At 52.9% G+C, this 24987-nt stretch overlaps 1 protein-coding gene across 1 annotated transcript; it reads right to left on the reverse strand.

Annotated features, from left to right (window-relative positions):
* FXYD6 (FXYD domain containing ion transport regulator 6) lies at positions 1 to 24054 on the reverse strand. The gene is made up of 8 exons (XM_063311033.1): positions 23914 to 24054; positions 4384 to 4451; positions 4074 to 4112; positions 3891 to 3965; positions 3339 to 3375; positions 3179 to 3228; positions 2559 to 2598; positions 1 to 1413 (listed from the first exon to the last, which is right to left on the reverse strand). Exons 2-7 carry the CDS (start codon positions 4439 to 4441, stop codon positions 2573 to 2575), a joined length of 285 nt encoding a protein of 94 aa, XP_063167103.1. The 5' UTR covers positions 4442 to 4451; positions 23914 to 24054; the 3' UTR covers positions 1 to 1413; positions 2559 to 2572.
* Positions 24055 to 24987: the final 933 nt, after the last annotated feature.

The raw sequence follows: 24987 nt of genomic DNA on the forward strand, positions 1-24987 counted from the left end.
CACTGAAATAGAAACAATATTTTATTTGATGCCTCTCTTGAGTTTGGGACACAACACAGATGTGAGAGTCTTTTATCATAGCCACACAGCAGGAGAGCCTACACCAGGAGAATGCACAACCACGGCTTTGGCTTTTAGAATTACAACATTTGTACAGGGGTGTTTTCAACAGTTCTTACCTACTGCACACTACAGACACAATGGAGTCACATGGCAACACAGAAGTTGTGGTGAACGCAGCAAGGGGGAAAGGAGGGGAGGGGGTGGCTCCTCCTCTGTTGTTCTGAACTGGGGGCATCTGACCAGGCAACTGCAGAGGAGGGGAAGTAACCAGGGAAGCCTTCTGGACTGGGGGGCTTTCAAGAGCTGGGGAACAGTGCACTAAGGCCAAGGCAAGCCCACTGGCCAAATCCCACCCTCATCCGGAATAGGTGACCTGTCCTCCTTCCATCAGGATGAAACTGGCTTCTGCTCATCTCTGGGCTTCCAATGGAGGCCATCCTGGGATTGAGTTTCTCATTCTTTCCTGAGCTGGATTCTGTTGCAAGTTCTGCTAAGCACTTTGGAATAAGAACCCAAGGTCATCCAAAATCTTACAGGATATTGTGCTGCAACATGCAGGAGTGTGAACTTGACAAATCTAATGCCCCTACCCAAATCAAGTCAATGTTAGCAGGAATAACCCCATCCCACCCCATGAAGGCCTTGCAGAAAAAACTCTGAACCCTTGGCCCTACCAGCAGATTTCCACACCAGAGAATGAAGGTGCCCTGCCAGACCACCCTCCCATCCCAACTCCTTTTCTGGCCCTTCTGGCTGGCTGGCATCAGAGACACCCCTGGGGTGGGGTCCTTTGTGGCCTTGCTGACAAGCAGCAACTGGAGGGACTCAGACCCCACATGGGGAGGGAAGGGCAGGGGAAGGGACACCACCTGCTGTCAAGGCTGAACACCACTAAGGTCCTGAACTCCCTTTTCTCTCTGTCTCAGCCCAATTCCTCCCTTCAGTCTTTATCCTACGAAGAGCTCCAATCCTCTCCTCCCCTTGAAGAGACATTTCAACTCAGGTGGGTGGCCACGGCCTTTGTGCACACCAAGGCAGGAGCAGCCAGATCTTCTCCTGGGAGGGTCAGAATGTCAAACCAGCGTGGGGGAGAGGTGGGGGCACAGAGAACATAGCTGCACGACGACATCAAGGCAACAGCCACGGTAATGACAGATGAACATTATGCAATCAGACAATGGGGTGAATTTGGTGGGGAATAGTTAAGCGGAGGGCTGATTTTCCAGGGCACAGGCCAACATGGACACCAAAAATGTCAACATTCCCTTAGAGGACCAGGGGCCATAACCTCCATGTCCCTTCATGTTGTTTGCACTCGGGATCTACTTGTCCAGTGTCAGCTCTCCTTTGCTGAAGAAGAGAAGGAGAGACAAAGAGCTGCAAAACAGAATGACCATCTGCAGCATACAAGGATGCATCTGGCTTTAAAAAGGACACAAGACCCCCAGTTCACAAAGGCTTGCCCAATTGTAGCCATGCCTGAGAGAAAGCAAAAATCACTTTTCATGCAAATGTCCCAAAAAGTCTAGGCCCAGAAACGAGGCTTTTTTTTCTTTGTCCACCCAGGTTTCTCAGTCAGCTACATCCTCTCTCTTTCCCAGTTCAGTCTCTGAACTTTCACTTTGGGAAGAATTGTCCTCTTTCTGCCATTCAAAGCCCTGAGGACCCAAACTGGGCACTCGGAAGATCCATAATTTTCTCCCTGACTTTGAGGAAGAAATTAAGTATCATGCTGTAGAATCTAGCATTTACTGACTCCCTGCACGTCCAGCCCAGGATCTTCCCAAAGTCATCGCAGATAGAGAAGCATCCTCCCTGAAGAGATTTGTCCAGAGACCCCAAGGTGTAAGCTCTTCCCACCTCTAAAACCCTCCTGTCATTTTTGCTAGAGCCATAGAGTCATAGGGCTGGATGGGTCCTTGGAGTCTTCACCCAACCCCCTGTCCAGGGCTGGAATCCTTAGATCATCCCAGACAAATGGCTGCCCACAATCTTGGCTTGGAACCCTCCAGGGATGGAGCCCTATTACCCCAGGAGGCAGGCTGTTCCATCCACTGGTTCTTGTCCTACCCTCAGGCACGAGGGAGAATAAATCCACACCCTCTTCCCTGAGACTGCCCTTCAATGATCATGTCCCCCTTCACCTTCTCTTCTTTAGGCTAAGCCTATCGTGTTTTTTAAACCATGTAAGCTCTAATCTCCCCACCATTTGGCTGCGCAGCACACTTTCCAGTTCTTCAGCATCCTTCCTGCATTATAACAGCCAGAACCAGACAGAGTATTCCAGCTGTGGTCTGACCGCTGCAGGAAAGAGCAGAAGGATTCCCACTTGCCTTAGTGGCCTCACTCACTTAAGCAGGGAGAGGCCTCTCTCTGAGACAGAGGATGTGGGAAAGGCCCTGGATAGCTTTTCCTGTGGTTCCACCAGCAGAAAGGGGACTGGGCAGGCCCTCCGCTGCTCCCCCGCAAACACCCCTCCCTCTCTGAAAGCTCACCTCACACCTCCGCTTCAGTTCTCCACTTTCTGTGCTGCTGCTGCGAAAGAAAGGAAGGAAGGAAGGAAGGGAGGAAGGGAGGAGGGAGGGAGGGAGGGAGGGAGGGAGGGAAGGAAGGAAGGAAGGAAGGAAGGAAGGAAGGAAGGAAGGAAGGAAGGAAGGAAGGAAGGAAGGAAGGAAGGAAGGAAGGAAAAAATCACAGCCATGGAGAGGTGTTTCTGAGCTCTCCCATGAACCAAATTCCCATGGCCCAAACAGGAGGTTCACTCCAGCAACAGCTGATCTGGGGTGGGCACCGTTCATTCCCTCTGCTCAGGAGACACCATCCACCCCTCCCAGCCACAGGGAAGGGAAAGCTCCCTCTCAGATGCTGGACAACCCTCTGTGCAAACGCAGAGCTCTTTGCAGTCTAAGGGACAGAGGCGAGTCCTACGTAAGAAGGACAGGCATGTGGCTCCTCTCTTGCTCTCGAAAGTGGCACAGACAGCAGGGAACAAGCTTGGGGGCGGGGGTGGAGGAAGCGGCAGGTGGAAGACTTAATGGGCCCTGCAAAACCTCTGTCCCCTTCCAGGGCCAGGAAACATCCCCCTGGATTGGAGCAGGGCATGGAAAGGCCTTACCGTTCAAAGCAATCAAATTCTCAGCCTGGGCCTCCTCATCGCCAGGAGCCCTGCAGAGCGAGAGCACACAGGGAGAGTCACCAACCTGCCCACTCCCCAGAGGCTAACGGGAGAAGCACTGCTCAGAAAGCTCCCCAAGCTCCCCCCCAGTGCCACCTACCTTGGCTTCGCGTTGAAGCTGCACCTGCATCGCCTACCTGGGAAGGAAACACGTGCAGGTGATGCGAGAGGAAAGGCTCATCCGGAGATGGGTCTGGGCAGGCGGGGTGGGGAAATGCTCTCTCCCCGTGATTCTCCTGGTGCTCTGGGCCTGGGGATTCTCCCTCAGTGGCAGAGCAGACCAGCTGCCAACTAAGTGACAAAGCAGCTGCCTTGACCAGGAACTGGCCTTCCTCTTTCACTGGGCAAGAAAGAGGGTGGCATCTTCCACGTCCCCCACACAGCCAATCTAGGCCACTCTGGCCCAGGAAACATAGCTGTAGGCAAGCTTTCTTTCCGCTTCCACCTCCTCCTCTCGGTGCGGACTGATAGGGGTGATGCAACCCTTATCCTAAGAGGCCCCTTCCCCACTACGGCCTCACCTTTGCCAGCGAACCCAGGCAAGGCAGTGCCATCGCCCCCTTGTCTTTCTCTCCTCCGCAGGGGAGGCCAGCTGGGTGGCACCAGTCTTTGGGTGAGTGGCATTGCTGCCCTCAATCTGGAGTTCACTTACTCAGAATGAGCAGGATCCCCAGCGTGAAGAAAACCACGGCAAAGGTCAGGCCACCGATCCGCAGGGTCTGGTAGTCTGGTGGGGGGAATGGAGGAGACCAGAAGGAAGTGGTGTTGCAGCTCCAAAGAGAGAGCAATGCTCAGAGATATTTGAGAAGCTCACATAAAGGTGCTTGTGGCTCACCATAGTTGAAGGGGTCCTTTTCTTTCTCTTGATCGGTCACTGGAAAGAGCAAATGGAACATCCATAAATGGGCCACACAAGGGGTGGGGGCAAATACTGCTTCTCTGCATGTGCCGAGTGCACCTGCAGCACAGCCAGAATGAGCTGGATCCCAGACCTTACCCCTGCTGCTCTGACCCTCTTGCATGCAAGGAAGCCACCGACAGCGAGTCCTCCCCAGCCCCACTGTTTGCCGCAACAGTTGCTGAGGCCCAGGGTGTCCAGGGACAGAGAGGGGAAGAGGGCCCCTTTCCCCGCAAGCTGTACCTACCATCTGCCAAGATCACCGGAACCAGGAAAGAGCACAGAAAGAGCAGCCTGCCTCCCATCCTGGCTGAGCTGCAGGAGACAGAAAGAGAGGGCATCAGGCAGCCTGGGGACTTGCTTCATGCCACTGGGTTGCCCCCAAATCCAGGGGAGGGGAGGGCTCTACTGTATGCGAGAAGTCATGGTTCCTGGGCTCATAATGCCAGGTGGACTTTCCAAAACTTCCTCACAACCCAGGCTGCATTTTGCAGGGGGTGACCATGTTCCTCATCGTCTGCAGCTTGTGGAACTGTGACATCCTGTCCACACAACTTAGTTCTGCTTGGTCCTCTCCTGCCAAGAAGCCAGTCCTGGCTGAAGCATGACAAGGGTCCTAGGGTTCCGTGAGAGGTCCCTAGGGGTTCCCTGGGAGATTACTATTTATTTAAAAAATTATTTCAAATTCAGGCAACTTCACATTAAAGAGTTTAAGAACACTGCTAATGCATATAATACAGGCCTACCCATGAAACAAATATAATAATTTTGTAACTTCTGGCCTGTATTTGAGCCGGAATGTGCAGGGGTTCCCCAAGGACTGAAAAATATTTCAAGGGTTCCTCCAGGGTCAAAAGGTTGAGAAAGGCTGATCTAGACTAGAGCAAAGGTTGAGAAAGGCTGATCTAGACTAGAGCAAAGGTTGAGAAAGGCTGATCTAGACTAGAGCAAGGTTTCTCAACCTTGACAATTTTAAGATGGGTGCACTTCAACTCCCAGAATTCCACTGCCAGGAGTTAAAGTCTATACATCTTAAAGTTGCCAAGGTTGAGAAACACTGGCCTAGAGTATTAGCCTGCAAGACTAGAGGGCTTCCTTGGACAGTTGATTTGTCACTGGGAGAACAGGTTGCTGGACTAGATAGGCCAGAAGTCTGACCCAGGAGGGCACAGCTTCTGTTCTTATGTTCATCTCAGCCTCTAAATGGCTCCCAGGAAGTATGAACAGCTCAGTGGCAACAGAACATTTGTGGACCCTTAACTATTTGTAATCCTCCAGTACTGTGATCAGAGTTTCATCAGTGTCTTACTACAGGTAGTCCTCGCTTAACAACTCTAATTGGGACTGGAAACTCCACTGCTAAGCAAAGTGGCCACTTAGAGGGAAATCACATGATCTTGACTGTGCTTTTCAGCTGCAAAGAGACAAGACTAGTCAGTTTCACACTTTCTGCTTTTGTTTGCCTCCTAGCTGCTCCCCACCCCACTTTGGTATGCTCCAGTGCCTACTTACTATCTTGTACACATTGAAAGCGATGTGATCGTGCCGGCAGCCCAGGAATGGGAGCTGCGGGCATGCTACATAAATAGCTTACTCTCTTGCAATCCCTTCCTCTCCAATCTGTCTGTTCTGCAAGGGGGGGAAATTAAAAAAAACCACAGGTCAGGCACAGGACAATGCATATTGACTGTAATTTATTTATTTATTTTATTTATTGTCATATATCTCCCCACCCAACTCGTACGACGACGACTCTGGGTGGTTTACAGACAATTAGAAATAGAAAAATAAAATGTCATTCAAACAATATAATATCCATATAAATATATATAAAAATATAAAATAAGTAATACAGAATAACTGCAGCAAAGGATCGTTACCTTGTCATGGTGCTGGAGCTTGAGCACCTCAGTGATGCCATGAGCTAAACCGTGAAGGGCCACCCAAGACAGGAAGGTCATGACAGAGAGGTCAGACTAAATGTGATCCCTGGGGAAGGTAATGGCAACCCACCCCTGTATTCTTGCCGTGAAAACTAAATGGATCAGTACAACCAGCAATATGTCGGTATACCATCAGAAGATGAGACTCCCAGGTCAGAAGATGGTCAAAATGCTACTGGGGAGGAACAGATGATGAGTTCAACTAGACCCAGACATGATGACGCAGCTAGCTCAAAGCCGAAAGGATGGCTAACGGCTGACGGTGCTGGTGGTGAATGGCGAATCCGATGTTCTAAGGATCAGCACAGCATTGGAACCTGGAATGTAAGATCTATGAGCCAGGGCAAATTGGATGTGGTTATTGGTGAGATGTCAATATTAAAGATAGACATTTTGGGCGTCAGTGAACTGAAATGGACTGGAATGGGCCACTTCACATCAGATGACCACCAGATCTACTACTGTGGACAAGAGGACCACAGAAGAAATGGAGTAGCCTTCATAATTAATAGTAAAGTGGCTAAAGCAGTGCTTGGATACAATCCAAAAAACGACAGAATGATCTCAACTCGAATTCAGGGCAAGCCATCTAACATCACAGTGATCCAAATATATGCCCCAACCACAAATGCTGAAGAAGCTGAAGTAGAGCAGTTCTATGAGGATCTGCAGCACCTACTGGACAATACGCCTAAAAGAGACAGTTATTTTCATCACAGGAGACTGGAATGCTATGGTGGCCAGTCAGATGACACCTGGAATTACAGGTAAGCATGGCCTGGGAGAACAAAACAAAGCAGGACATAGGCTGATAGAATTTGGCCAAGACAACTCACTCTGCATAACAAACACTCTCTTCCAACAACCTAAGGGACGGCTTTATACATGGACTTCACCAGATGGACCGAAATCAGATTGCCTACATCCTTTGCAGCCAAAGATGGTGGACATCCATACAGTCAGTAAAAACAAGACCTGGAGCTGACTGTAGTTCAGATCACCAACTTCTTATTGCACAATTTAGGATCAGACTAAAGAGATTAGGGAAGACCCACAGATCAGCTAGATATGAGCTCACTAATATTCCTAAGGAATATGCAGTGGAGGTGAAGAATAGATTTAAGGGACTGGACTTAGTAGATAGGGTCTCAGAAGAACTATGGACAGAAGTTCGCAACATTGTCCAGGAGGCGGCAACAAAATACATCCCAAAGAAAGAGAAAACTAAGAAGGCAAAATGGCTGTCTGCTGAGACACTAGAAGTAGCCCAAGAAAGGAAAGCAAGAGGCAACAGTGATAGGGGGAGATATGCCCAATTAAATGCAAAATTCCAGAGGTTAGCCAGAAGAGACAAGGAATTATTTTTAAACAAGCAATGCGCAGAAGTGGAAGAAGACAATAGAACAGGAAGGACAAGAGACCTCTTCCAGAAAATTAGAAACATCGGAGGTAAATTCCAGGCCAAAATGGGTATGATCAAAAACAAAGATGGCAAGGACCTAACAGAAGAAGAAGAGATCAAGAAAAGATGGCAAGAATATTCGGAAGACCTGTATAGGAAGGATAACAATATCGGGGATAGCTTTGATGGTGTGGTCAGTGAACTAGGGCCAGACGTCCTAAAGAGTGAGGTTGAATGGCCCTTAAGAAGCATTGCTAACAACAAGGCAGCAGGAGACGACGGTATCCCAGCTGAATTGTTCAAAATCTTGCGAGATGATGCTGTCAAGGTAATACATGCTATATGCCAGCAAATTTGGAAAACACAAGAATGCCATCACATTGGAAAAAATCAACTTATATCCCCGTGCCAAAAAAGGAAAACAGTACAGAATGTTCAAACTATCGAACAGTGGCACTTATTTCACATGCCAGTAAGGTAATGCTCAAGATCCTGCAAGGTAGAATTCAGCAATTCATGGAGCAAGAATTGCCAGATGCACAAGCTGCATTTAGAAAAGGCAGAGGAACTAGGGACCAAATTGCCAATATCCACTGGATAATGGAAAAAGCCAGGGAGTTTCAGAAAAACATCTATTTCTGTTTTATTGACTATTCACAGCCTTTGACTGTGTGGACCATAACAAATTGTGGCAAGTTCTTAGTGGTGTGGGGATACCAAGTCATCATGTCTGCCTCCTGAAGAATCTGTATAACGACCAAGTAGCAACAGTAAGAACAGACCACGGAACAACGGACTGGTTTAAGATTGAGAAAGGAGTACGGCAGGGTTGTATACTCTCACCCTACCTATTCAACTTGTACGCAGAACACATCATGCGACATGCTGGGCTCGAGGAATCCAAGGCTGGAGTTAAAATCTCTGGAAGAAACATTAACAATCTCAGATATGCAGATGATACCACTTTGATGGCTGAAAGCGAAGAGGAACTGAGGAGCCTTATGATGAAGGTGAAAGAAGAAAGTGCAAAAGCTGGCCTGCAGCTAAACCTCAAAAAAAACAAGATTATGGCAACCAGCTTGATTGATAACTGGCAAATAGAGGGAGAAAACATAGAGGCAGTGAAAGACTTTGTATTTTTAGGTGCAAAGATTACTGCAGATGCTGACTGCAGTCAGGAAATCAGAAGACGTTTAATCCTTGGGAGAAGAGCAATGACAAATCTCAATAAAATAGTTAAGAGCAGAGACATCACGCTGACAACAAAGGTCTGCATAGTTAAAGCAATGGTATTCCCAGTAGTAACATATGGCTGTGAGAGCTGGACCATAAGGAAGGCTGAGAGAAGGAAGATCGATGCTTTGGAACTGTGGTGTTGGAGGAAAATTCTGAGAGTGCCTTGGACTGCAAGAAGATCAAACCAGTCCATACTCCAGGAAATAAAGCCAGACTGCTCACTTGAGGGAATGGTATTAAAGGCAAAAATGAAATACTTTGGCCACATAATGAGAAGACAGGACACCCTGGAGAAGATGCTGATGCTAGGGAGAGTGGAAGGCAAAAGGAAGAGGGGCCGACCAAGGGCAAGATGGATAGATGATATTCTAGAGGCGACAGACTCGTCCCTGGGGGAGCTGGGGGTGTTGACAACTGACAGGAAGCTCTGGCGTGGGCTGGTCCATGAAGTCACAAAGAATCGGAAGTGACTGAACAAATAAACAACAACAACAATATAGAATAAATAATATAAAATGCAAGATGGAAAATAGTGATGTTATCGTTGGACCCATCAGGGAGCCAACCATACCCCTGATAGGCTATCCCCCCTCCTGCCCCAAGCAAGGTAGCATAACCAGATTTTAACCCCCTTCCAGAAGACCGGGAGAGTGGGGGCCTGCCTTACTTCCAGGGGTAGCTTATTCCAGAGGGTGGGTACCATGGCAGAGAAGGCCCTCCTCCTGGACCCTGCCAATCAGCAGTCTCTTATGGGCAGGGTCCATAACATGCCCTCTCTGCCTGACCGGGTGGGATGGGTCGATGTAACGAGGGTGAGGCAGTCCCTCAGGTAACCTGGACCCATGCCATGTAGGGCTTTAAAGGTGATAACCAACACCTTGAATTGGACCTGGAAGCAAACCGGCACCCAATATAGCTCATGCAGCAATGGTGTTATATGTGCTCTTCTAGGGGCTTCTAGGGGCTCCAGGACTGCTCGTGTGGCCACATTTTGCACCAGCTGTAGCTTCCAGATACACTTCAAAGGTAGCCCCATGTAGAGCACATTGCAGTAGTCTATCCGGGAGATGACCAGGGCATGAGTGACTGTTCGGAGGGACTCCCGATCCAGGAAAGGGTGTAGCTGGTGCACAACACAAAGTTGTGCAAAGGCCCCCCTGGCCACGACTGCCACCTGCTCCTCGAGCAGGAGTTGTGAGTCCAGGAGCACCCCCAGGTTCTGCACAGGATCTGTCTGGGGCAGTGCAACCCCATCCAGAGCCAAAGATGGCAAATTCCCAGATACCCGGGAGCCCCCAACCCACAGCCACTTCATCTTACCAGGGTTCAGTCAAAGCCTGTTGTTCCCCATCCAGACCCCTGCAGCCTCCAGGCACTGAGAGAGGGTGGTCACAGCCTCACTTAAGTCACCCGGGATGGAGATGTATAATTGGGTTTCATCCGTGTATTGATGATACCTCACCCTGTGGCAACAGATGATCTCACCCAGCAGTTTCATGTAGATGTTAAAAAGGAGCAGACAGAGTACCAAACCCTGTGGCATCCCACAAATGGGGGGTTGTGGGCCAGATCTCTCGCCCCCTATCAACACTGATTGGGATTGGCCCTGGAGGAAGGAGGTGAACCAGCGTAGAACCACACTGCCCACTGTCATGCGCTGCCTACTACCGAGTAAAACACAGACACTGATTCAAGGAAGAGCAGGTTCAGGTTTATTTCGGCATAGTGCCTAGCTAGAAAAAAGCTGAGAGTGAAGGGAGCGTGCCGGTGCGGGGTTTAAATAGCCCGTGCCGGTCAGCGCCCCCCCCCTTTGGGTTGTGTCATCCCCCCAAGTCCTGCATGCTTCCTTGCCGGTAGGTGAGGGGTCGCGGGGCCCCTGCTGGTGCCCCGGGCTTCGCTCATGATCGCTTTCTTTCTCCAGCCGGTGATTGCTGTCAGCTGGGCGATATCCGTTGCGCTCTGCTGACAGCTTCAGGTGTGCCTTGTGATCCGCCCTGTCTTTGTCTTTCTTCCTTCCTCCTTTGTGTTCTGATGGCTGGTTCATCCGGCCAGGGTCGTTCCCTTCTCCTCGGGGTCTGTGTCTGTTGTTGTGCGTGCTTTGCTTATCTTTAAATCCTTTCCTCTGCTTCCTAGGTATTGTCATGTGTGCCATTGTGCTGATGCCTTCAGCTCAACGGTACTCATGACATACTGCCCCCCGTTCGAATAGTAGCCCCCCCCCGGCATTCCGGTTTTTCCCGGGAGAGCTGTCAAAAAAAATATTTTTTTTTTGTTTTTTTTGTTTTTGATTTTTGTTTTTCCCGCCAGAGTGCTTTTGCCCCTCCCCTTGCTCCACCCTCTACCTCGTGTCCATCTTTTGGGTGTGTTCCGAGTGCGCATGCCTCACCCACACCCTGGGAGTGCGCATGCCTCGACCACACCCTGCTTGTTCATGCTCAGTTCGTCGTGGGTGGAGGCGTGGCTGGTCGGGTGCTTTTCAGCTCCAGGTAGGATCCTTATCTTTTTGTTTTGTTGATGTTCGTCGTTTTGTCATGTGTGCATCCTGGGTGTTTGCTCCCTGGCGATGCACTTATGACCAATCGTCTCTCCCCAGTGGCCCCGGGGGGCGGGGGGAGGGTGAGTCCCAGGGGGGAGGAGGTCTACTCAAGTCGCAGGCTTGGGGGGCCCCTTCCCCTGGGGGCGCGGCGGGTGGGGGGAGAGGCCCGAGGGGGGGAAAGTGTTCTAGGGGCCGGTTCGGCTTGGCACCCCTTTGGTTTGTCGGGGTACGTCGTGTGGAATGCCCGGGTCAGGTCTGGCGCCTTGACGTGTAGAGCCGCCACCCATTCTGGGTGGGGGAAGTGTTTCCACTTCACTAGGTAGTGTAGTGTTCCCCGTTGACGGCGGGAATCGAGTATTTCTTTTATGTCGAAATGTTGGCCGTCGATCATCACTGGGGAGGGCAGAGGCGTGCTTGGGTGCCATCGGGAGGTGGTTGCTGGTTTCAGGAGGCTGCTGTGGAATACCGGGTGGAGTCTCCTTAGATTGTGCGGCAGGTCCAGGCGTACTGCCACCGGGTTCACTATCTGTGTTACTCGAAGCGGCCCGATATACTTAGGCCCCAGTTTCTTCGAGGGTTGAGGTGATTTCATGAATTTGGTGGATAGGTAGACCATATCCCCTGCCTGGAATGTCGGTTGCTGGCGCCGGTGCTTGTCGGCCTGTTCTTTGTAGGCCGCCTGTGCTTCCTTCAGCGCTGCCGTGATTATTGGCCATGATTCCGCTATCTTCCGTCCCCAGTCACTAGCCCCCACTTGGGGTCCCGGGGGTTGCAGTAGCTCCGGTATGGGTATGAACTCGCACCCGGAGACTACTTCGAACGGGGTTTTCCCTGTGCTCGTGTGAACGGCGTTATTGTATGCGACTTCTGCGAACGGAAGCAGGTCGACCCAGTCGTCTTGGTGGTAGTTGGTATATGAGCGTATGAATTGTTCTAGGGTGGCATTGAGGATCTCTATGGCTCCGTCCGTCTGGGGATGCCAGGCCATGGATAGGGCTTGTTGGGTCCCAATCAGTTTTAGGAAGGCCCGCCAGAATTTCGAGGTGAATTGTGTGCCCCTGTCGGTCACCACGCGTACGGGACATCCGTGTAACCTGTACACGTGTATAAGGAAGAGTTTAGCCAGTTGCTGGGCGGACGGGACCGATGAGCAGGGGATGAAGTGGGCCTGTTTCGAAAAGTAGTCTTTCACCACCCAAATGGTCGTTTTCTTCTGGCTGGGTGGTAGATCTACTATAAAATCCATGGAGATTTCCTCCCATGGGCGGGAGGGCTCCGCCACCATTTGTAGGAGTCCCGGGGGCTTACCTGGTGCCCGTTTGGCCATGGCGCATGTCGGGCAGGACACTACGTAGGCCTTCACGTCCCGTCTCAGCACGGGCCACCAGAATTGTCGTCGTGTTAGATGCAGGGTCTTTAGAAACCCGAAGTGTCCCGCTTGTTTTCTGTCGTGTGATCTTCGCAAGATCGCCTGGCGCTGCGAGTCCGGGACATATATTCTGCCTTCCCCCCATGCTAAGTCCTGTGCCATCGTCACCTTGTCGGGGTTTGCTAGTAGCCAGGGGTCGGTTTTGAGGGCGGCGGTGAGGTCCGCGCGTATTCCTCCTGGCAGTTGCAGGTGGCGCCGTCTGGTCGCTGGTTGGCCTGCCGTCAGTTGCGACGTGGGGTTGGGCTGTTTCTGAGCGCCGCTCCGGGTGGTCACAGCCATCCCCAGCTGGGAGGCGGATAGGACCGTCCCAATCATATCTGGGACGGGCTCTTCGTCTTGGGGCAGTCGGGAGAGAGCGTCAGCCAGGAAGTTCTTTTTGCCCGGCATGAACTTCAGTTGAAAGTTAAAGCGGCTGAAGAATTGGGCCCATCTGACCTGTTTCGGGCTGAGGCGTCTGGGCGTCCGGAGGGCCTCGAGGTTCCGGTGGTCTGTCCAGACCTCGAATGGTTGGGTGGCTCCTTCTAGTAGATGCCTCCATGTTTCTAGCGCCGATTTTACTGCGAACGCTTCCTTCTCCCATACGTGCCAGCACCTTTCCGTCTCGGAGAATTTCCTCGACAGGTAGGCGCATGGCTTCAGGATTCCTGTAGGGTCCTTTTGGAGCAGTATGGCCCCCAGGGAGAAGTCTGAGGCGTCGGCTTGGACCACGAACGGCCGTTCTGGGTCCGGATGTGCGAGGATTGGCTCCGTGGTGAACAGCGCTTTCAGCCTGTTGAACGCTGTCTGACACGCGGGAGTCCAATTTAGTACTGTCCCTGGGTTCTTGGCTCGCCGTGTGTCCCCAACTCCTTTAGTTTTGAGGAGGTCTGTTAGGGGGAGGGCTATCTCCGCGAACCCCCGTGCGAATGACCTGTAGAAATTCGCAAAGCCGAGGAAGCTTTGGAGTTGGCGCCTGTTACGTGGGCGTTCCCAATTCACCACCGCCTCGACTTTTGCGGGGTCCATTTCTATGCCTTCCCCGGAGATTCGGTACCCCAGGTAGTCTAGGCGTGCTTTATGGAATTCGCACTTTGAGGGTTTGGCATAGAGTTTTGCCCTTCTTAGCTTCTCGAAGACTTGTCTGACTAGGGTTACGTGTTCTTCGTGCGTCTGGGTGTAGATGAGGACGTCATCTATGTAGACTAGGACTCCTTTGAACAGGTGTTCATGCAGTACCTCATTGATGAGCTGCATGAACACTCCCGGGGCCCCTGCTAGTCCGAATGGCAGCACCTTGTACTGAAAGGCACCTAGGGGGCAGTTGAAAGCAGTTTTCCATTCGTCCCCCTCCCTGATTCGGATCCGGTAATACGCCTCGCGAAGGTCCAGCTTGGAGAATACTCTACCCGTGGACAGGTGGGCGAGCATGTCTTTCACGAGGGGTAGGGGGTATTTATTGGATAGGGACGCTGCGTTGAGGCCCCGATAGTCGGTGCAGAGCCGTAGGGTGCCATCTTTTTTCTCCCGGAATAAGACGGGCGCTCCGACCGGTGAGCATGCCGGCTCTATGAAACCCCTATCCAGGTTTTTATCGATGAACTCCCGGAGGGTTGTCATCTCCTTCAGGGTCATCGAGTAAATCTTCGGCCTGGGTAGGGGGACATCGGGAAGCAACTCAATTCTACAGTCCGTCTTGCGGTGGGGGGGTAGTTGATCTGCCTCCTCTTCTCCGAAGACCTCTGAGAAATCAGCGTATTGCTCAGGTAGGTCTTCTGGGGTTGCTATGTTGTCCTGGGCTGCCGCCTCTGCCCGTCCCACTGTGGGGTTGATCCTGCCCGCCGGAAGTGGCGCCCGGTACACGCCGTCGTCGAATTGGAAGGTGCGGGTCTTCCAGTTAATGCGTGGGTTGTTGGTCGCGAGCCACGGTATTCCTAAGACTACAATGGGCCGTCCTATGTGGGTTACCACAAACGATATTCGTTCGGTGTGGGTGCCCATTTGTAGGGTGACTGGCTCGGTCTGCGTCATGGCTGGTTTCCCTCCCGCTGTTGAGCCGTCCAGCTGGTGGAATGCCAGCGGCGTGGGGAGGGGGAGGCAAGGCAGGTCGAGCTTGGCGACTATGTCGGGGTGGATCAGGTTCTTGGAGCACCCCGAGTCCACTAGCGCCGCAGCTGTGGTGGCTCTGTTGCCGACGGAGAGCCTGATTGACCCCATTATTATGGGGCTTTTGTCGCTCTGTCTATGTGTTTCGCACCCCTGTCCCACCACCTGCCTCGCGGCGCGTTTTAAGGCAGGCGGGGAGCGTTTCCCGCCGGCCGGTCTGGGACTTCAGCGTCCTCCCCCGCCAAGTAAGCGTCCCAGTCTTCGTCCGGTGTCGCTGTGGCTCCGGTCATCCGGCGGTGGGGGGGCGGCGGTGGGTTGGTTGGTTTGAACGTCGTTTTCGGTGCGGGTTTGGGAGCACTAGTTAGAGTTCGGTTGGAGAAGCAATCTGCCGTTTTGTGCCCCATTTTTCTGCACTTCCCGCAGGGCCTGCGAGTAAACTTCTTCTTTTGATACATGGGACCGGCTGGCCCCAAGTGTGGCGCAGGTACCTTTGGGCTGGTGTTAGTTTTGTCCTCTGTCGTCGCCATTAAGAAGGTGTGGTGCACGTGTTCCGCTCTCCCCGCTAGGTGTATCCAGCCTTGCAGAGTCTCCGGGTCGTCCCGGTAGAGTGCCCATTGGAGTACCTCGCGGTTGAGGCCCCTTTTGAACATCTCTAGCAGGGTAGTCTCGGATCAGTTGTTGATCTTCCCGGCGAGGGCTTTAAATTCGAGGGCGTAGTCCGCGACAGTTCGTGCGCCCTGTTTGAGGCCTTGAAGTGTGCTTTTAACCCTCTCTTTGGCTAGCGGGTCCTCAAAATAGTGCTTCATCTCAGTGATGAAGGCGTGGAAGTCAGAGAGGGCGGGGGAGTTGGACTCGTACATTTGGATGTACCAGTCCGCCGCCCTGTCTTGTAGCTTGATCGCCATGGCTGCGATCTTGTCCACTTCGGAGTTAAAGGAGTGTCCGTGCTGCCCCATGAACTCCCTGGTGTTTGTAATGAAAAACGACAGCTTCGCGGGGTTCCCATCGAAGAAAATGGGGAAGTCCTTTGGGGCCCTGGTGTTCGGTGGGTCCCCTCTCCTCGGTTCCCGTCCCATGGTTTCGTCCACCAGGGACGCTTGCTGGTTAGCATTTGGCCTATGGGGGTGCCAAGACCCGCTCGGGGTTTGGATCGGGGTGTGTACCTGCACGGGAACGTAGTTGTGAGGCATGAAGGACATCAGCGACTGCAGCATGGTCTCGATGTCCCTTAGTTGGGCCTCCATGGCCGCGAGTCTGGCTTGCGTTTCTCGGTCCGAGGTCCACGCCGCAGCTGTGATCGGACCTGTCGGCATCTCCGCATGGTTGTGCCGCCGGTGGGGTTCAGGCGTTACCGTCCGCTGGTCCGCTTCGACTTGGAAGTGAATCTGCTGGTTTGCCTCTCCGTCCTCCACCGCGTTTGCTGCAGTTGGGCTGAAGCTCCACGCCTGTGGCTGGGGTGCGATGTGGGGCGGGGAGGTCTCCGCGGGTCTCGGGAGGTATGTTGTTCCCTCCCGTGGCCGGGTCGCCTCCGCCTCCCTCCGGGGTTGGAGCTGAGGCTCGGGATGGGCCAGGAGGGTGTCCATGGCTCCTGGTGTCCGCGTCGCCTCTGGCCTCTGTCGGTCCTCCTCCGCTTCTCGCCGTGCGGCTCGCCCATCCTGGCTGCGACGCATCGGCTCCTTCGCCCTCCGCTCCTGTTCTTCTCACCATCTGTTCCTCCCGTGGCTCATTGTTGTCCGGTGGGGCTTGGCGAGGCTGAGGTTATGACTCTCAGCTTTATGTCATGCGCTGCCTACTACCGAGTAAAACACAGACACTGATTCAAGGAAGAGCAGGTTCAGGTTTATTTCGGCATAGTGCCTAGCTAGAAGAAAGCTGAGAGTGAAGGGAGTGCGCCGGTGCGGGGTTTAAATAGCCCGCGCCGGTCAGCGCCCCCCCCCCTTGGGTTGTGTCATCCCCCCAAGTCCTGCATGCTTCCTTGCCGGTAGGTGAGGGGTCGCGGGGCCCCTGCTGGTGCCCCGGGCTTCGCTCATGATCGCTTTCTTTCTCCAGCCGGTGATTGCTGTCAGCTGGGCGATATCTGTTGTGCTCTGCTGACAGCTTCAGGTGTGCCTCGTGATCCGCCCTGTCTTTGTCTTTCTTCCTTCCTCCTTTGTGTTCTGATGGCTGGTTCATCCGGCCGGGGTCGTTCCCTTCTCCTCGGGGTCTGTGTCTGTTGTTGTGCGTGCTTTGCTTATCTTTAAATCCTTTCCTCTGCTTCCTAGGTATTGTCATGTGTGCCGTTGTGCTGATGCCTTCAGCTCAACGGTACTCATGACACCCACTGCCAACTCCCTGAGCTGCCCCAAAAGGATACCATGGTCGATGGCATTGAAAGCTGCTGAGAGGTCAAGAAGAGCCAGGATGGATGTACTGCCCACATCCTGCTCTCGCCATGTAATGGCAATCACGTGACTGAGGGGTGCTGTGAAGGTCGTAAATGGTTGTGAATTGGCCATAAAGTTATTTTTCAGCACCGCAATAACTTCAAACAGTTGCTGAATGAGTGGTTGGTAAGCAAGGACCACCTGTAATAGATAAACAGTTTCTGGTTAAACAAACAACACTCAAAATACTGTACTGTGTCATGTCCTTATTGAACACTAAGCCAACATTCCAGTCTTTGCTGGAAAAAGGATGTGAAACCATAGGATAATCCACTCTCTTGGGTAAATTGGGTTAGAGATTCTACCCAATGACAGTCAGGTTGTTTGAGGGGTGAAGTATCACCATGAGGTACCCCTTTGCAGTCTCTGGTCCTGTTGGCTCACAATCCCTGAGTAGACAATGGATTTAGGATTGCTCCAGGAAATTTCATAGGACAATTTTTGAGTATCTGCCTGTGAGCTGAAGTTTACATAATGGTGGGGCATGCAGCATGACAACAAACTTACACAAGTAACTCTACAGTGGAATGACTGAAGCAGAAGAAATTTGTTTTGAAATGGCCAAGTCAAAGCCCTGACCTTCATCCCAATGAGCTGTTGTTGCATGGCCTGAAGCAAGCAGTTCATGCAAAACAATGAAGACATGACCATGGTTCAGTTTTCCCTGCTGTTTGTTTAACCAGAATCTCTTTATTAGTAGGACTGAGATAAAGTTCTGATCACCTTGCAGAAGCATAGGAGAGAGAGGACACTTGGTCAAAAGTGTAAATTCAGTAACTCCATTGGAAGGTGCAAGCCCTCCAAAATCTGTGCAGAAATGTTTTAGGAACTAGGAAACAAGATGAACATATGAAGAGATAAATGCGATCTTATAGGTATCACAAAGACTTTGTGGGAAAAGATTCAAGACTGGAATCTGGTTTTTCAGTTGGAAGATACCCATCAGGAGGGAAAAGAGAAATACTTCATATGTCAAAGATCGGTGCACCTGCAAGGAAATCTATTCATCTCAGAGCAGAAACCCTACCAACAATGTTCAGTTGTTGTGCAACCTTTGGTTGCAGTAACAGAAGCTGGATGTCCAGATTACAGGAAGACACACTGACCAAGCTGCACCTGAAATCCAGTGCTGAATGGCTATTTTCAGGCTGGGGAATAATGGGCTGGAAGCCTTCCAGGATGTTTTGTCTAGAGAAGGTTAAGGGAAGACATGGTAGCAACATTCAAATATCTGAAAGGCATCTGCCCCGTGCAGAAGATTTGTGTCTAGTGCAGCAGCAGGCAGGACAGTCTCAAGGGTGAAAACTGCAGGAGGGAAGAAAGATTTTGGACCTTCTAGTGGCATTACAGAAGAAGAGTCAGGTTAGTCTATGGTGGCCAAAAAAATGAGTCTGATAGCACCTTTTCCAAATAACAAATTTTATTAAGAGGCAACAGCTTTCATGAGCTGCAACTCACTTCATCAGATCCACAGAGCGGCTAGATGGATGTAGGATTGGGAGTTCTTCTTCATTAAAGATATTTAAACAGACAGTAGATGGCTACCTCCCCAAGGTCTTTCCAACTCCAGGTAAACTATGGTCTCATAAAGGAGACTCTGTCAAGCAGAAAGTCTTCTGGAAAAGGGGAAGGAGCCCACTTCACCAGACACACTTATGGACATATATACCTCATACACACAAACAGTCTGAGATCCTATGCCTAACATGCACTCACGAAAAGGGAAATAAACTGTCCCAGTCTTAAGGATAGCAAAAGATTGTCTGGTTGGAATGCTAGAAGGTGCAGCATTAAATGCAGACCCTGTGTCCCATCTGTTGTAATCAACTCTTTCTGTAAAGACAGATATTACTCTACCAGCCAGGGGGACAATATATTTAGCACTTACTGAAACTGGGAGAGATTTTGTCAAATCTCTGCAAAACACGTACTAAGGAATGAATTTTTGCTACTGCACAAACATTGGCTCCTTTTGCTTTTAAACAATTCACTGTCCAAGTCAATGTTTCATGATGATGAATTGGAAAGGACCTTAGAAGTCACCTGGTCTAACCTCCTGCTCAGTGCAGGATCTGCTAGAGCATCTCTGAAGACTACGGCTTTCTCACTCCACTTCATCTGCCTTTAGCCCTTTTCCTGGCTTAACAGATAGTGTCGACACGCCTTCCAAGATTCTGCTTTCATCTTCTCCTTGATTCTTCCGTGTGTGTGCATGTGAGAGAAAGAGTTAAAGAGTGTGGCTGTGTTTGAGTCTACATAAAACAGGGAGGATTGTGAGGAAAATTTAGCTAACTCAGATGATGTGAGGTATGGGGCTTCCAGAAGGGGGCATTTTGAAAGTTCTGGTGGTGTTGGAGCTCCTCAGCCACATGCCCATCTTGATGGCTGAGCACAATCTTCTTCTGCAACTTGTTAGCCAGACTCTCCTTCAGAAAAATGCCTTTTGCTAGCAGGCCGCAGTCACTCCAAGGTTGAGGCGTGCAAGCAAACTGTCTCAGTACACACTGAATTCAGAGCCAGACAGAGGAAGCAAGAGAAGTTCTGGGAGGAGGAGGGGTCTCTGCTGGCCCCCTTGAGAAATGTCCACGCTCCCAACCCTGTCTTCCCACCCAGAATGGTGCCAGAGCAGGTGCAGAAATCATCACAGTCTGCTGAGGTGCACACCCCTTCTCCCTGCCAGCATTATCCATCTGGTTCTATGCAGGAAGGAAGTGCAGCCCAGAGGCCTCGCCATCACAGGCAGTGGGAGGAGATTCCAGAAGAATCGCAGGAGCTGCAGCCTCTGCTGAAGAAACTGCCATAAATGGTCTGGTGTCTCCAGTGGTGCACTGAATTTAGGAGCAGTCTTGAACCTCACATACTTGGGCTCAAGGTCTGGGCAAAGCAAACAGCATTATGCCATTACCCACACAAATGAAAAGTCACATGGGTTCTCCTTGGCATGGTGAAGGTGAAAGGTCCCCTGTGCAAGCACTGAGTCATGTCTGACCCTTTGGGGGGACGCCGCTTTCGCAACATTTTCTTGGCAGACTGTAGCAGGGTGGTTTGCCACTGCCTTCCCCAGTCAACTTCCCCAGCAAGCTGGGTACTCATTTCACCAACCTTGGAAGGATGGACGCCTGAGTCGACCTGAGCCAATTAAGAAATCTCTCCTTGGCTCAGGGCCATTCAGAGAAGATGTTGCATGTTCCAATACAGCAGTCCCTTTTTCTTCAATTGTCCTCAGAATTTTTTTTTAATCTGTTCAATTGTGTCCGATTCTTGGAGGCTGCCTGGACAAGTCCCTGCAGTTTTCTCTGCAAGGTTTTCCAGAAGTGATTTGCCATTGCCTCCTTCCTAGGGCTGAGAGAGAGTGACTGGCCCAAGGTCACCTGGCTGTCTTCATACCTCAGGCAGGACTAGAATTCACAGCCTCCCGGTTTCTTGCCCGGTGCCTTAACCAGACCACAGACTGGCTTTCGTCCCTGAGAACAGGCAGGTACAAAGCTTCTATTTCCTACCTCGCCTGCTAAGAAAAGTAACAATGCACCTCAGCCGCAGGGCTGCAAACAATCTGCCGGATCCCAGAGGATAAGTGCGAGGTTTCCTTTCCATTGCCTTTTGTAAGCAAAGAGGTCCTGCTGAGCTGCCATAGACATCACTTGTCAGGAGGCACCACCCAAGGACAGGCCTGGCAAAATCTCACGCAAGCAGTGTCTGCAACCTCCAGCATTGTCTGGTAACTTACCAACCCTTAGAAGGGAGGGGAAGCATGTGCCGACAAGGCAGAGGGGACACTTTGCTTCAATACCAATCAGGAGGAACATTTTCCATCTCTTGTTTCAGAGGCTTCCAAGTTATGGGGTCCCCAGAACAAGATGAACAGGTCTCTACACACCTTCCAGAGCAGGAGGTGGGATGACTTCCTTGCTTGAGCCCCAGCAAAAGGGAGCAGAAAAGTCTCCTTCTCAAGCAGTGGCTGTTCAGGCCTCCACACCCCATGCCAGAAGGAAGAACAGTTCATAGGGCAAGCTGTTGTTCTCACAGCCATGTTGTCCCACATTTTTAACAGCTTCTGCCCCCATTTCCCTCCCGAGTTGTAGGGAGTCAGCACAACTCCTTGCATGCTGATCATTCAGGCAGCAAAATCCTCACGAGCAGTTCCAGTCCCCCTTTTGACTGATAGATTGATACTGTGGATAGCAAGGCCACAGGAAAGGCCTCATCCAGATACCTTCCTCCCCCTCCCCACCCAAAGCAATCATGGTCTAAAATAAACAATCACATTGAGAGGCAACCAAGGGCCAACCAGTTCAAGACCCAAGCAAAAAGCTACGTGCATGCCCCACTATAAGCACTGGTTTGCTTAACCATTATTTTTGAACAAGCCACAGTGGACTGGGATCTTTTAACATGCTGAGTCACAAGCCGAGCTGTCAAACCACAAGAGCTGAGTAAGCTGCAATCAGGCATGCTGTGCAAACTTGCCAGAGTACCGTAATCCCAGATGGGTGCAGCTGCCTTGCTTCAGATCAGGATTCGCACTGTGCTAAGAACCAGAGCTAGGCATAAAAATGCCTGTTTGGGAAAGGGGCACCTATCCTTAGAATAAAATTGGGCAGACACAGAAAGTTTGTCTTGCCCAACCCCAGTGGCTACTATGCATTTCCCTCCCCTGTCTCTGACTGATTTTGCTTTTCAGGGCTAAACAGCCCTTTGGAGGCAATACACAGAACCATCATAAAGCAGATTAAAAATGTAACATGCAGTTGGCAATAACTACTACATACATACAGCAGTTTCAGAAACAGAAGAGCAGCCCCGGCCTTTCAGATGCAGAGGTGTGGGGTGGAGGGTGGAGGGAGACCAGCCCAGTGGGTGGCTTAACATAAAGTCTACTCTAGGCCTCTTTTCACCAAAAAAGAGTTGCCTTCCCAAGAGCAGGGCCTGATCAGCTGTCTGGTGGATTGCTCAGCCAGAGGTCAGCAGCTGGAGGGAGACACCCTGGAAGCCTTCCTTCCCTGCCGTGGGGCTTCATGAAAGGACAGGCAGTGCCAGGTTTTGACCAAAAGCCTCCCCTCCCCTTCCTTTGGCCAAGAGTGGCCCAAATCATAGTTCTTTCAAGAATTTTGGCAGCTGGCAGGCTTCAGGGTCAGGTTATTTCTTCTACTCTGGGCACAGGTAAAGAGGGCAGAGTGCCATTCATGTCTGAAGCAAGTGCATCTATCAACAGGAAATACCACTGTCCTGGCATTATTCCAATGCAGAGGGCAGAATATTGTAAATCTCACTGAGCCGCCTTACATCTATTAAAGTTTGTGAAGGAGACAAGTCTCAGGAGGAGGCTGTTACCTCTCCTATTCAACCTGTTAACAACCACACTGCCAATTGCCCTTCAGGCTGCCTTCTTGCGATGAAAGCACCCCCCTCCCCGCCCGCACTCAGCTTGTGTTCACAATCCCGCCTGTACAGGGGAGGGCGAGGATTTTGGACCGGGCAGAGCCGGTGACCTTGGCAGCTTCCCACCCAGCACTGGCACCCTCTGGGCCCCCCTCGGAGGGCAATGCCTACGGCAACGCTGCATGCGTTTCCTTCGTTCAGTTTCATTCTGGAGAATGGTCGGTTTTCTCCTTAACCATCCAAAGCAAATCAGTTGGTGGGCGACGCGTACAATTAGAGGAGAGAAGCAAAAAATGCATCTAGCCACCCCCCCACCTCCCCACATTGCCAGAATTGCGCCGGCGCGACGACGGGAAGGAGCTGCGCGAGATGCTTTTCTCGGGCGGCGGCGCCTGGCTCGGACCGCCGCCCGGAGGCCATCCCGGCCCCCCGCGACTGCAACCCGGGACACGTAAACAAAGCGACACCGCCGGGCGCCGCTCCGAGAGCCAGGTTGCCCGCCTGCCGCTCCGGCGCGGCTCCGCGGGGTCGCAGCCCCTTTTGCCGGCCACAGGCAGGGGGCGCCGAGGAGGCGGGGCGGCTGTCGCCCGCCTCGCTGAGAGAATCGCTGGCGCGTCTCGCGCGCCCCCCCTGGGCTGGAGCAGGCCCCCGCCAGGGCCCGCTGGGCGCGGCAGACGGGCTGAGGGGCAGCCAGGCGAGGCGTCCCGGCAGACCCCGGAGGGAGCGGAACGGTAACTAGGCAACTCCGCGGCAGGCGCGCCGTGCCAGCCAGCAGTTGACACGGCAACCCGAAAGCCAATTACACTATTGGGCGGGAGGCCCGCGCCAGACAGACGGACGCGCGCCGCCTCCCCGCTGGCGCGCTACAATTGGGGGGGGGGGCGCAAACCGCTGGGAGGGAGGAACGAGGGCGGGGGCAACAGTCCACGCCAACCCGGAGGGGTAGGGTGGGGGCAGAACAGCGCAGTCCCGAGAAAAAGGAGCCTCCTGCCCGCCCCGGTGTCCACCGCCCCTCGCCGGGTGGCTGGGCTCAGCGATCGGACTGACGGCATTCTGTACGTGCCCAGAAGCACGCTTCTCGGGGAAAAGCGATGGTCATGGTCCCCGGGCGTTCCTCTTCCTTCGCAGAACGAATCTCCGGAGTCGGCCGAGCGCGCAGAAGGAAGGCGCTCGAACGAGAGGAACGGAGGCCCGCCCGCCGCCCAAAGGGGCCGATCGCCCTCGTCCAAGGGGCGCAGGGCGCCCCGGACACCCGGTCGTGCAGCCCCGTCCCGCAGAGCCCAGAAGGGGGAGTGGGTCGGGCGTGGCCCTTCGGTCCCGGCCGTTTGGCCCCGGGCCCCTTCCTACCTTCCCCTCGGTCTTCCCAGGCAGGCGGCTTCGCTCAGTCCCCGCCGGGACGGGCCCACGGTCCGGCGGCGGCGGCGGCGTTCACGGAGCAAAGCTCGCGCACTAGGCTAGCCGTCTCCTCCTTCCCGGGTGCCGCTCCGCTCAAGCCCGCGTCCCCTCGCAGCTGGCTCAGCTTGGGCGTGCCACGGGCTCGGGCATGGCCGCGCTCGCTGGGAGGAAAGGCGGCGCCGCGCGAAAGCGGAGACCCAGGGCGCGCGCGCGGAAGAAAGGCGGGCGGCTGCTTGCCGCGCTCGACGCGCCCGGGCGGAGGCGGGGGTCCCCTCCCCTCCCCTCCCGTCCGCTTGTGCTGTCAGGACGTGTTTTTGGGACGGCAGGCACCAGATACAGCTCGCCCGGGGATGCGGGGGGAAGCGGGCAATCTGCGCCAAGACTCCCCTCTGCCGAGTTCGCAGAGGCCGGCCTGGCGGCCCGGACACGGCCCTGCCTCCCTCCCCTCCTCTGTCCCCTTCGCTGGGCCTGGGAATCTGGGGATCCCTGGGAACGCTCCCACGGTGTGTGTCTCTGCCTTGCGGACGCGGGCCTTTCTGGAGCCGGAAGTGGCGGCGAAGGCGCCGGCGTTCTCTGTGGAGAGAAATTGGGACTCAAGCCCACCTGTCGCCAGCTGCGCTACGGACTATGCGGACACCTGAGCTTCGCATCCCCCCTGGTCCAGCACCGCGGCTGGTAGGTTTTCCTCGTCTCGGATCGAATCTCGAGTCAAAAAAGGCGTTCTTCGGCTCCGGTCGTTGGCCTCAAGAGGCTGCTGGAGGGAGTGGGAAGCCGGGGTTGTGACCAAGGCCCACAAGACTACGACCGACCGTGCCTAGGAAGTGGTTTGCTTCGGGAGCGTGGGAGGTTAATCCAGCCAGCTGCTGCTGTGTCAACAAACACATCAACATAGGCAACAAACCATGGCTTCCAGGTGTGACTGAACCTACCCCAGTCCCTGGATGGTCCTGCTGCTCTTTCTACTGTTAAGGGAATAGAGAAAAGAATCAAAGTCCTGGAACAGCATGGAGGGTCTTCCAGTAAAAT

The sequence above is a fragment of the Candoia aspera genome, chromosome 9 (genome assembly GCF_035149785.1).
Source record: "Candoia aspera isolate rCanAsp1 chromosome 9, rCanAsp1.hap2, whole genome shotgun sequence".
Taxonomy (NCBI): domain Eukaryota; kingdom Metazoa; phylum Chordata; class Lepidosauria; order Squamata; family Boidae; genus Candoia; species Candoia aspera.